General features: G+C 37.7%; 2 protein-coding genes across 3 annotated transcripts; both read left to right on the top strand.

Moving 5' to 3' along the window:
• Positions 1–638: 638 nt before the first annotated feature.
• Positions 639–6,288, top strand: LOC126799151 (protein FAR-RED ELONGATED HYPOCOTYL 3). 2 transcript variants are annotated; one of them, XM_050526282.1, is made up of 10 exons: positions 639–843; positions 2,303–2,442; positions 2,668–4,887; positions 4,967–5,023; positions 5,212–5,280; positions 5,370–5,438; positions 5,530–5,598; positions 5,684–5,728; positions 5,814–5,825; positions 5,961–6,288. In XM_050526282.1, the coding sequence occupies exons 2-10, from the start codon at positions 2,440–2,442 to the stop codon at positions 5,982–5,984; spliced, it is 2,568 nt and encodes an 855-aa protein (XP_050382239.1). In that variant the 5' UTR covers positions 639–843; positions 2,303–2,439; the 3' UTR covers positions 5,985–6,288. The 2 variants fall into 2 exon arrangements, with proteins under 2 accessions (XP_050382239.1, XP_050382238.1); XM_050526281.1 differs by having other exon boundaries at positions 5,814–5,872.
• Positions 6,289–7,087: 799 nt separating this feature from the next.
• Positions 7,088–11,672, top strand: LOC126798124 (protein FAR-RED IMPAIRED RESPONSE 1). Its single transcript, XM_050524963.1, has 8 exons — positions 7,088–7,244; positions 7,887–10,115; positions 10,230–10,286; positions 10,505–10,564; positions 10,661–10,729; positions 10,831–10,896; positions 11,001–11,048; positions 11,152–11,672. The coding sequence occupies exons 2-8, from the start codon at positions 7,965–7,967 to the stop codon at positions 11,203–11,205; spliced, it is 2,505 nt and encodes an 834-aa protein (XP_050380920.1). The 5' UTR covers positions 7,088–7,244; positions 7,887–7,964; the 3' UTR covers positions 11,206–11,672.
• Positions 11,673–12,007: the final 335 nt, after the last annotated feature.

Below are 12,007 nucleotides of genomic sequence, written 5' to 3'. Positions count from 1 at the left end.
TGATTAGTCTAGACAAAACCAAATCAAACACAACTTAGCCAAAAACGCAAAGCAAAGATCACCATTTACCGATTCACCTCTACCTTCCTAGCTATCCTCAATTCAATTTTCACCAATCCTTATCTTTCAATTTTCTCTTCATTTCTATTGTACATTTTTCTTATTCTACTCTAGCCAAAAATCTTCCCTATTTTTGTAAACTGAATATGAATAAAAATCGTAAATCAATTCGGTTTGGTCTTCAAAATTCGGAAATAAAAACCGGATGAAAAGCCAAATTTAGTTGGCTTATCATCTCTAGTTCTCTACACACTTCAATTTCAATCAGAACATGCCAGGCTCATACAAATTCTGATATGGAGGGGCTCTTGATTACCCGACCAAAACCAAACGCGGGAAACGCAATTTTCCGCGTCATAAATTCCCCGAAATTCCAGCCTTTGACTTCGGTGGCCACTCGCCACGCGCCCCCCTCACCCCAATAATGGAGTTAGCAAACCCAAACCGGGCCCCACTTCTCAAACCCCTCTGCAGCTGGCACGCGCGACGCGTGTGGCCGTGATTACTGGGTTTAAAAAACAAAAACAAAAAACAAAAAGGGTAAAAAAGAAGGCGAGTGGGCGAAGGTGAGAGTCAGATAGGGGCGTGGAATCGAAACCCTAAAAAGACCAAAACGAATTGGAGGCAATCTCCAGAATTATTCTCCACTCGCCGTAACCCCTCGCGTGTGAGTTCTTCGCACCCCCATCCCAGATCTTCCAAGCTCTCCTCTTCTCCCTTCTTCTCCTTCCTCTTCGTCTTCTTCTTCCATTTGTATGCCAATCACTGCTTATATATATACAGGTAAACCAAACCTCTCTCTCTCTGTTTTTTTTTGGGGTTAAATTTACTTGCTGCTCTTAAAGTTTGGGTATTGTTTGAATTGTGAGGGTGAGCTTGTGAATTTGATGCATTGATTTGAGTTTGTTGCATTTGAAATGAGATTATTGAAATGTAATTGAAAATGAGGGCTGTGAATTTTGGTTTTAGAGTAAATTAGCTGACATGTGAGCTAAGCTGTGCTTAGTTTAGCTGTATAAGACATTGAGACTATGAACTGGTGCAGTTTGTTGTTGTAGTAGGAATATATAGTTTGACTGTGGAGTTTGTATTTGTATGCAGTAGGAGTTTAAGAGTTTTTGTTGGTAGAAATGAGGTTAGAATCAGGATATGAACCGGTTGGTGGTTTGGTCTTAATGTGGATTGCTGTTTGATATAGATGAACCGTCCCCGTCCAGCTGCCAATGTAGCTCTAACTATTGTTTTTTTTTTCGAAAGAAACCAACATTTGTGGAAGAAATGGATAGATTATTGTAGGGGATAACTATTTACGTATTGGATTAAGGGCTTTCTATGGCGTCATATACAATTGATCCTAAATGGAAACTTATGTGTAGATATTATGATGTAAGTTGGCATTTTGTTGAATATACTTTTGATAGAGTAAAATCGGAAAGGAAAAGTTGTACATTAGAGATGCAAATGAGAAATTTATCTTGGAAAAATTCGAAGAGTTTCTGTCTCAATCTCCAGAACTGGTTTACTGCCTTTTAGGGTTTGCCTTTACTTATCAATTTTCACATTACCATTATGCATAAATTATAACAGAAGAATGAATAGAACTTAAAAATCAAGACATATGATGCAGCTATGAGAAAACTAAAAGTTGAAGTATAAAATGGCATAAAGATATACTGATGGAAGCTTGATGGTCTCTTGTTCTCCTTGTTTAACATCATCCAGTTGTATTAATTGACTTTTAACATGTCCTTTGTTCCAGATTCTTTCAAATGCTCTATACAGTTCATATGTAAATGTATATTTGTAATTGAACAACCAAAATATGAGTTTTTTTCCGCCTTTAAATCTTCTGAGACTTATTTGGTGTTAAGAGTCTCACATAATACCGTAGCTAGAACTGTGAAGATTACAGTGAAGACCCTGTATAATGAATATTAATGATAAAATGATCTTTAAAATTTTGTTTTAGGGATGGGGTATTTTCCTTGAATACAAAAAAGAGGGGATTTTCAGGTTAATGAAATGATGTTTGCAAAAGGCTGCAGACCTTTTTTCTCCTCACTTTAATGTTCTCTCACTTTGATGATTCACTGCTTTCGTGTTGATCGTAATTTGGATATATTGGGGTGATTTCTGTTGTTTCCTATTTTTGTAGAACACTAGTAGGATAGTTCTTTTATATTCATTTCTTTAATGTCACCAAGGAGGAAAAGTTATTTTCTCCTGTCTTTTTTCTTCTCAGCCAAAGCTATGGTAGCATTAATATACCACGGGAGGTGTTAGTGGTCCCCTATGTTGGAAGAGGAGGATGCCATCATTCTCTTCACGTTGATCTAGTTGGAGCTGTTAATCAGTACTGCTGTACTCTGAACTTCGAAAATGGTTTGCACCTCTATTTCTGTGCGAATATTATTGTTTTACTGTTATCTTTATTAGCAACATTGCGGCACAATTATAGTTTTATCTATGATTGTTTGCTACATCTTTCGCTTACTATGTTAGAAAGTAAGAAAATAATAGCGTTTCTTTATAGATGAGTTCATCATGATAAATTGCATAGTAATAGATTTATACGTTTTGTTAAGTGCTGTCATTTTCTTTTTGCAGATATTCTCTGATGATCATCAGTTAAAATTAAATAGTCTCAACATGGATATAGACCTTCGGCTACCTTCTGGGGACCAGGATAAGGAAGATGAAGAGCCAAATGCAATTGATAACATGCTGGAACATGAAGAAAAACTGCACAACGGAGATATTGAGAGTGCACATATTGTGGATGTTAGAGATGAGGTACATGGTGAAGATGGGGGAGATTTGAATTGTCCTACAGCGGATATGGTAATCTTTAATGAGGACACAAACCTTGAGCCACTTTTTGGGATGGAATTTGAGTCACATGGTGAAGCATATTCTTTCTATCAGGAGTATGCTCGCTCTATGGGGTTCAACACTGCCATCCAAAACAGCCGCCGCTCAAAGACATCAAGAGAATTTATTGATGCCAAGTTTGCTTGTTCCAGATATGGTACCAAGCGTGAGTATGAAAAAACGTATAATAATAAACCACGGGCCAGACAGAACAAGCAAGACCCAGAAAATTCAACTAGTCGGAGATCATGTTCAAAGACAGATTGCAAAGCTAGCATGCATGTGAAGAGAAGACCAGATGGGAAGTGGGTTATACATAACTTTGTGAAGGAGCATAATCATGAGCTTTTACCAGCCCAAGCAGTCAGTGAACAAACAAGAAAGATGTATGCTGCAATGGCTAGACAATTTGCTGAATACAAGAATGTGGTTGGTCTGAAAAGTGATCCAAAAAGTCCATTTGAAAAAGGTCGGAATTTGTCATTAGAGGCAGGTGATTTGAAGATGTTGCTTGATTTTTTTACTCAGATGCAGAATATGAATTCCAACTCTTTCTATGCCATTGATTTGGCAGAAGATCAACGTCTCAAAACTTTGTTTTGGGTTGACGGCAAAAGCAGGCATGATTACATCAATTTCAATGATGTAGTGTCATTTGATACCACTTATATTAGGAGCAAATATAAGATGCCTCTTGTTTTATTTATTGGTGTGAATCAACACTATCAGTTTGTGCTGCTGGGATGTGCCTTGGTCTCAGATGAATCTGCAACAACATTCTCTTGGCTAATGCAGACATGGCTGAAAGCTATGGGTGGACAAACTCCCAAAGTCATAATCTCTGATCATGACAAATCAATAAAATCAGTTGTTTCAGAGGTCTTTCCAAATGCTCGTCATTGCTTTTGTTTGTGGAATATTTTTGGGAAGGTTCCGGAAATTCTTGGCCATGTAATTAAACGGCACGAGAATTTTCTGGCGAACTTCGAAGAATGTATTCACAGGCCATCTACAACTGAAGAGTTTGAAAAGAGATGGTGTGAAATTGCTGATGAATATGAACTTAAAGATAATGACTGGGTTCAGTTATTGTATGAAGATCGAAAACAGTGGGTGCCAACATACATGAAGGATGTTTGTTTGGCAGGTATGTCTACAGTTCAGCGATCTGACAGTGTGAACTCCTTTTTTGATAAGTATGTTCATAAGAAGACCTCTGTGCAAGACTTCTTGAAACAGTATGAAACCATTCTACAAGATCGGTATGAAGAAGAAGCCAAAGCAGATTCTGATATGTGGAACAAACAGCCCACAGCTAAGTCACCGTCACCATTGGAGAAGAGTGTCTCCTTGATATATACTCCCTCAGTACTGAAGAAATTTCAAGTGGAGGTTTTGGGCGCAATTGGCTGTAATCCTAAAAAGGACAGACAAGATGAACTGACTGCTACTTACAGAGTGCACGATTGCGACAAGAATCAAGATTTCACTGTAGCATGGAATGAAATGAAGTTAGAAGTTTCGTGTTCATGCTGCTTGTTTGAATACAAAGGTTATCTTTGTAGACATGCTTTGATTGTTCTCCAAATGTGTCAAATTGGTACAATCCCAGATCAATATATATTAAAGCGTTGGACAAAAGATGCAAAGAGCAGGCATTTAGTGGTGCAAGAACCTGGCCATGTACCTTCCAGGGTGCAAAAATTTGACAATTTATCTCAGCGGGCAATGAAGCTAATTAGGGAAGGATCTCTGTCACAAGAGAGTTACGGTATTGCATGTCAAGCACTAGAAGAAGCTTTTGGACATTGTTTTGCTGTGAATAATTCTAGTAAGAGTCTGGTAGAAGCTGGAACATCAGGCACTCAAGGCCTGCCTTGCATTGAAGACGATAGTCAAAACAGGAGTAGTATTGGCAAGGGCATTAAGAAAAAAAATCCAACCAAAAAAAGAAAGGTTTGTTGTCTGTCCCTGCTGATATTATTGTGTTGTTGTAGTTACTTTTTGTTTATGTGACCTTCTAAATATTTTGCAGGTGAACTCTGAGGCAGAGGGTATCACTGTTGGTGCCCAAGACAGCTTGCAACAAATGGTTTGTCCTGTCCTACATTATTTACCTTTTATTATTAGCAATAACTGACTTTTGGACTATTTACATTAATTATGGTTTTTAATCTGGACTCACTCCGATCAAACAATATGGTTACCCGTAATGGAAATTAAATATTCATATTTAATTATATCACAAATTTTTCTGACTATCACTACACTTTTCATTAGGATAAATCAAACTCAAGAGTTGTAACCATCGATGGTTATTATGCTGGACAGCAGACTGTGCAAGGAATGGTATGACCACGTCTTCATTTCTTAATGTAGCAAATACTTCATAATCCCCTATATGTTCAAATTGAGAGGGCATTTTGTTTTTTGGTCAGGTTCAATTGAACTTAATGGCACCAACGCGGGATAATTACTATCCGAATCATGTGAACATTCAGGGGCTTGTAAGTCATAACGGTTGAAGCTAGTAGTATAGTGTTAGGTATAACTGCATCTGAAATGAGTAATGCTGAGACCTGGATTTCATACTTGTAGGGACAACTGAACTCGATTGCCCCAAGCCATGAGAATTATTACAATGCTCAGCAAAGCATGCATGTGATGGTACAGTGCCCAATGATCAGAAAATATTTAGCTTATAACCATGGTGAAAGGACACGTTTTATAATATTTGTTCTCATGTTTGCAGGGACAGAGTGATTATTTCCGACCTAGTTATCCTTACAACTTTCGGGTCAGTTTGCAATATCCTGTGTAATGCTCTCATAATCATAATTTCTAGTTAAGTTACCTTGCCTTAATTATCTCTTTCATGCCAGGATGACCCCAATGTAAGAACGGCTTCGTTGCACGATGATGCTTCAAGACATGCTTGATGGTGCATATTTCTCTGCTAACTGTTTGTATGAGTATGAATTTAGTACTTCAAAATGTCGGTAGATCTGATATGAATGAATTGTTTGTAGGTGAGGGAGAAGGAGATACGTTGAAGATAATCTCTTGTAAAAAAAAGAAAATGTATCATGCCTTGTGGCTAGTGGATAATAATGGAAACATCATTTGGTACCTGTAAAATAGGAGAAGATAGAGCAGGCTGTTGTTAAGTATTTATCAACTTATTATGTCCTCTCATAGGAAGTTGGAAGAAAATTCGAGCAGGATTCATATATATTGTAAAGGTTGTAATGTTGTATCTCTGATTCCTTTGGCTCAGTAGAATCAGTTGAAATCTCAAAACCTTAACCAGTCATTGCTATTGACTGTGCCAATTCAAGCAATCTTTTCATCATCCAACTTCTGTATCTATATTCATCATCCAACTTCTGTATCTATATTTTTTTAACTTCTGAGTTATTATGTCATTCCTCAGTGAGATTTCATACAGAGCACAAAAGGAGATGAGTTACCGAGTGAGTACCATGTAGGTATTTGAGTAAAAAAAGAAAACGCATTGGACTATAAATGGGAATGTCAAGATTCCTTGGAGATTATGCAGTTAAATTCAAGATATCAAGTCCATTGTAAATAAATTGGTGACCGTTGATTTTAAGCAGATTCTTAGAGAAACAAATTTTGTTGCTGATGCCATTGCTATGTAGGTCATAATTGTATTGATGGTGTAATTTGGAACGACTTTGTTCCAAGTGTGACATTTAATACGTTTTTATTTGTCATTGTAAACGCCGGATGTCCGAAAGACTTCTGTTTAAGTTAATGTAAATCTATTTCGTATAAAAAAACAATACGTTATTTTTTTTTTGGAAACACATTACTACCTTTATGGAAATAATTACAAACGTTTTCATCAACTTTTGAGATACTTTCTTTATCAAACATGGTAGTTTCATTCCGGAAACAAATTAAACATCATAATGACATAATGTTCAGTTCATTTACTTCCTACAAACTAAAACGAGACATAAATCTAAGATCAAGCCCATCAACTTGAGTGACCACAAATTTGTAAAATAACCGTGTGATATTACCGTACTCGATCAATTTACACTAACACGGTTAATTTACAACCAATCACGTGGCGCCAAAGGGAGATAGAGAGAGGGAGGGGCACAGAGTAGACGCGCCGCGAGGGGAAGGAGGAGTAAAGAGCGTGTGAGGAAGGCGAGTGGATTCAGATCCCCAATTTCCATCAGAAACCCTAATTTCTCCTCAGATTCGCCCACTCGCGCAACACCCCACTCGCCGCGCCCCCCTCTCAATTTCCCGTTCCTTTGTCTTGACTCCATTTTCAGGTCTCACTCTCCCTCATTCATACTTGTCTTCTCTAAATTTGTTTGGTTTAGAAATTTGTATTGCTATGAACTATTTGGTTTTCTGAGAAATATTGCTGCAAATTATATCAAGATAAAAGTTTGATAAAATTGGATCACTGCTACTATTTAAGGCCTTGGCACTTCACACAGCTCTGTTTTTGTTCCAGTATTGAAATTTGTTACCACAGATTGTTGGATGAATTCAACTGTCAATACTGGCGTGGCTTGAGGCTTAATCTAACTGAAGCAATGGGTTTTTTGCCTTTTCGTCGAATAGTTTCCGAAAATGGATACTTTTTTACTAGCTTACTGTAAATCAGCAATTTTGGTTCTTGTTAAGTTCCTGTGATATCGAATAGTTTAGCTTTATGGTATTGTCATATGAAGTATGAGGGCAATTGCTGTTTGATGTTTGCGTGCAGCTAATTAGCGACATTGATGTGTACCAACTGTGAGTGGTCGTGGTGGCACCATTTAGGTTTTATGGAGAGTGCTAATACTTTTAGTGTATGCTTTTGCTTTCTGTTATCTCAATGGTTTTCCGGGGTTTGCTTTGTTATTTCCTAATTGGTTATTCTAAAGAATTGTTCTTATTGTATTTTTTTCTTCTTCTTATTTTAGGTATCAGGATGATAGTTTGCTGGGAACATTGGAGCTTCTTATCGGAAACAGGTACTAAACCACTGCTAGCTACGCAACATGGATGAGAATCGGAGATTGGTTGGAATGTTGGTGGAAAGTCGAGACAATATGAATGATGGTAGAGTGAGTGAAGATATGAATATGGTTCCTCTTGTAGAAGAAGTGCAAAATAGTGGTGGGGGGATCGTCAGTTCTCCTAAAAGGGATGTTCAAGTGTTTGAGGGGGATGCAGATATTGAACCATGTAATGGCATTGAATTTGATTCACATGAGGCTGCATACTCATTTTATCAAAACTATGCCAAGTCTATGGGATTCACCACATCGATAAAAAACAGTCGGCGTTCAAAGAAATCAAAAGAATTTATTGATGCCAAATTTGCATGTTCGCGTTATGGAGTAACACCAGAATCTGATGGCGGGAGTAGTCGTCGGCCGACTGTGAAAAAGACAGACTGCAAAGCCAGTATGCATGTGAAGAGAAGGGCAGATGGAAAGTGGATTATTCATGAATTCATTAAGGAGCATAATCACGAGCTTTTGCCTGCTCTAGCATATCATTTTCGGATTCATAGGAATGTAAAGTTAGCTGAAAAGAATAATATGGATATCTTGCAAGCAGTCAGTGAACGCACCAGAAAGATGTATGTTGAGATGTCTCGACAATCCGGTGGCTATAAAAAAACTGGGTCTCTTCAGATTGACTCAGAGTATCAGCTTGATAAATGCCAGGAATTAGGTCTGGATGAGGGAGATGCTCAAGTAATGCTTGAATACTTCAAGCGTATCCAGAAGGACAACCCGAACTTCTTCTATGCTATAGACTTGAACGATGACCAACGGGTGAGAAATTTGTTTTGGGTTGATGCAAAGAGTAGGAGTGATTATAAGAGTTTTAACGATGTTATCTGTTTTGATACCTCTTACATCAAAATCAATGAAAAGTTGCCATTTGCTCCTTTTGTTGGGGTAAACCACCACTATCAGCCTATGTTGCTTGGTTGTGCATTAATAGCAGATGAGTCTAAAGCAACATTTGTGTGGTTGTTGAAGACATGGGTTAGAGCAATGGGTGGGTTAAATCCTAAAGTGATCATCTCTGATCAAGACAACACCTTGAAGGCAGCCATTGAAGAAGTCTTTCAAGATGCACGTCACTGCTTTTCACTTTGGAATATATTGGAAAAAATTCCTGAAGTTCTTGCTCCTGTAATCAAACGGCATGAGAATTTCTTGCCAAAGTTTCACAAGTGCATTTTTAAGTCGTGGACAGATGAACAGTTTGACTTGAGATGGTGGAAAATGGTTACCAGATTTGAACTTCAAGATGACGAATGGGTTCGCTCCCTGTATGATGATCGTAAAAGATGGGTGCCTACTTATCTGGGAGATACGTTTTTAGCTGGAATGTGTACAACTCTGCGATCTGATAGTATGAACTCTTTCTTCGACAGATACATACACAAGAAGATAACTCTGAGAGAGTTTGTCAAACAATACGGGACAATTCTACAAAACAGGTATGATGAGGAAGCAATTGCGGATTTTGATACGTGGCACAAACAGCCTGCATTGAAATCTCCTTCCCCTTGGGAAAAACAAATGTCAACAGTATACACCCATGCAGTATTCAGAAAATTTCAAGTTGAGGTCTTAGGTGTTGTTGGCTGCCAGCCAAAGAAAGAACATGAAGATGGATTAACTACTACATTTAGGGTTCAAGACTGTGAAAAGGAAGAACAATTTACTGTAACCTGGACTGAAACAAAGTCAGAACTTTCATGTTCCTGTCGTTTGTTTGAGTACAAAGGTTTCCTTTGCAGGCATTCACTGATTGTTCTCCAAATTTGTGGCCTTTCAAGCATCCCACCTCATTATATTTTAAAGAGGTGGACAAAAGATGCAAAAAGCAGGCAATTGATCCTTGAAGGCTCTGAGCTAGTACGGACTAGGGTGCAACGTTACAATGATTTATGTAAACGAGCCATTGAATTGAGTGAAGAAGGATCATTATCTGAAGAGACTTACAATGTTGCTTTTCGAACACTTGTAGAAGCTTTGAAGAACTGTGTAAACGTGAATAATTCTAATAGCACTGTTTTGGACTTGAGTAGCACTGTTCACGGTATTCGTGAAGCAGTACAAGAAAATCAAGAAAGCCTTGCTGCAAAACCAAGTAGGAAGAGATGTACAAATAGGAAAAGGAAGGTCAGTTTATGTTTCTGTAGTTGATGGCTGACCCTTTATATTAACCAATTTCTCGTATGCCAAATGCAGTAAGAACATTAAGCGTAATGTGTAAATTTGTTATATATATTTCAGGTGCAAGCAGAGCAAGATGTCATGCTTAGCGAAGCACAAGACAACTTGCAGCCAATGGTTTGTCCTTCCATCTAGTTGCCATCTAATTTTACTGTCTATGTTGAAAGTGCACTACATTCTAACTTTTAAAAAAAACATTGATATTGTAGCTGTTCCTTGAATGCAATACACCATGTAATAAGAACATGTGTCCGTGTTCTTAAATGCTGAATACATTCAATAACTTCATCCTCCTAAATATCTTCATTAATGTGCTTTCTTAATCCATGTTGTAGGACAATTTGAGCTCAGATGGTATATCGCTTAGTGGGTATTATGGTGCTCAACATGGCCTGGTATTACAATGTTTCTTTCCTTGAATAATCTATGCAAATATCTACACTGCGAGTTTCTTGCATGATCATATGCCATTTTGAAATTGATGCTTGCAGGTTCAGTTAAACTTAATGGAGCCACCCCACGATAGTTACTATGTTAACCAGGAGAGTATGCAGGGGCTGGTAAGTCATGATATAGTTCTGACCATAAAATTTTCTAGGAGTCACTTTGGAATCATATCGATAATGCTGTGTGTTATATTTAATTGGGTTTTCATGTGTAGGGGCAACTTAACTCAATAGCACCCAGCGATGATGCTTTTTTTGGGACTCAACAAATTCACGCGCTGGTATGTTATCTAAATATGCGGGAGCAATTCACTTTCTAGAGAATTTCTGTAATAGCTTTATGTTCACTAGGAAACTTTTCTAAAATTGTGCTTCGATCATGTAGGGACAATTGGACTTCCGACAATCATCTAATTTCAGTTATAGCTTACAGGTTTGCTCAAATTTATGGTATCCATGTCTACTGAAGAAACATAAATGGTTTCATCAGCAGTTTAACTATATTAATATATTTATTAATATGACTCCAACTGCAGGATGAACCTCAATTAAGATCTGCAGAGTTGCATGGCAGTTCTTCAAGATCATGAGGAAGAAAGACTTGTTACCTAGCTGTGCGGGGTGGTTGCTTCTCGGAGTGGGTTGTTTCCCTGCATAAACTTGTTCATAATCAGAACAAGGAAATCCAGGAGGTGGTTCCAGATTCCTGGATTGACGTCTGTTTCTTCTTCCAGTGCAGAGTCGCGTTGGTTAAGCCAAAAGCATTACATTGACCTCCACAGTTGAGTAAATATGTATGTAGATACGAAGGGGATTCTATTTATTTTAGATTGACTTTATCAACCCATCAGTAGTTAATTTACTGTCCCACAGTACGATGATAGCAACAAAATCTGATGTCAGGTGTAATTTAGATCCTTATACTGGAATAGAATCATGAAGGTGCCAACCACATCTTAGCTGATGTGACTATCGACACTAGAGTTCCATGCTGTGATATAAATGATTGTCCAAGTTGGATCAAATATTGAGATTAGTGTAAAAGCCTTTTTTATTTTTATTTTTTTAAAACATGCTGCCTTATGTTTGAAGTTGGTTTACTAGCTAGTTTGGTAAAGGGTATGGTGGTGATCATCCTAATCAATGTACACGTAAAGGCAATGCCATGCTTAAAGAACTAATCACCATTTAGAAGTTGGAACATCTTAGCTTTACTAACTGAACCTGGCAAAATTGATTCCATACAACATACCAAGATTTGCTCTTTAAATTTTCCAAAAAGCTCGTTGCACTCTTTTTCATTCAGGTTCAAATTGCATAATAAGCTATGAGAATTGTGCTCAAGCAAATGAGTATTGTGTTAGGACCAACATTCTATAACCCTATAATATT

This window comes from Argentina anserina, chromosome 6 (assembly GCF_933775445.1).
Source record: "Argentina anserina chromosome 6, drPotAnse1.1, whole genome shotgun sequence".
Classification (NCBI taxonomy): domain Eukaryota; kingdom Viridiplantae; phylum Streptophyta; class Magnoliopsida; order Rosales; family Rosaceae; genus Argentina; species Argentina anserina.
The sequence above is the reverse complement of the archived record's forward strand: the minus strand, read 5'-3'. Positions and strand labels throughout refer to the sequence as shown.

Coding starts and splice junctions, on each gene's coding strand:
- LOC126799151 (XM_050526281.1), top strand. Junction 5,024..5,211: donor AAGACAGCTTGCAACAAATG/GTTTGTCCTGTC, acceptor ACTTTTCATTAG/GATAAATCAAACTCAAGAGT. Junction 5,281..5,369: donor AGCAGACTGTGCAAGGAATG/GTATGACCACGT, acceptor TTTTTTGGTCAG/GTTCAATTGAACTTAATGGC.
- LOC126798124 (XM_050524963.1), top strand. CDS start 7,965: ATGGATGAGAATCGGAGATTGGTTGGAATGTTGGTGGAAAGTCGAGAC. Junction 10,287..10,504: donor AAGACAACTTGCAGCCAATG/GTTTGTCCTTCC, acceptor TCCATGTTGTAG/GACAATTTGAGCTCAGATGG. Junction 10,565..10,660: donor ATGGTGCTCAACATGGCCTG/GTATTACAATGT, acceptor TGATGCTTGCAG/GTTCAGTTAAACTTAATGGA.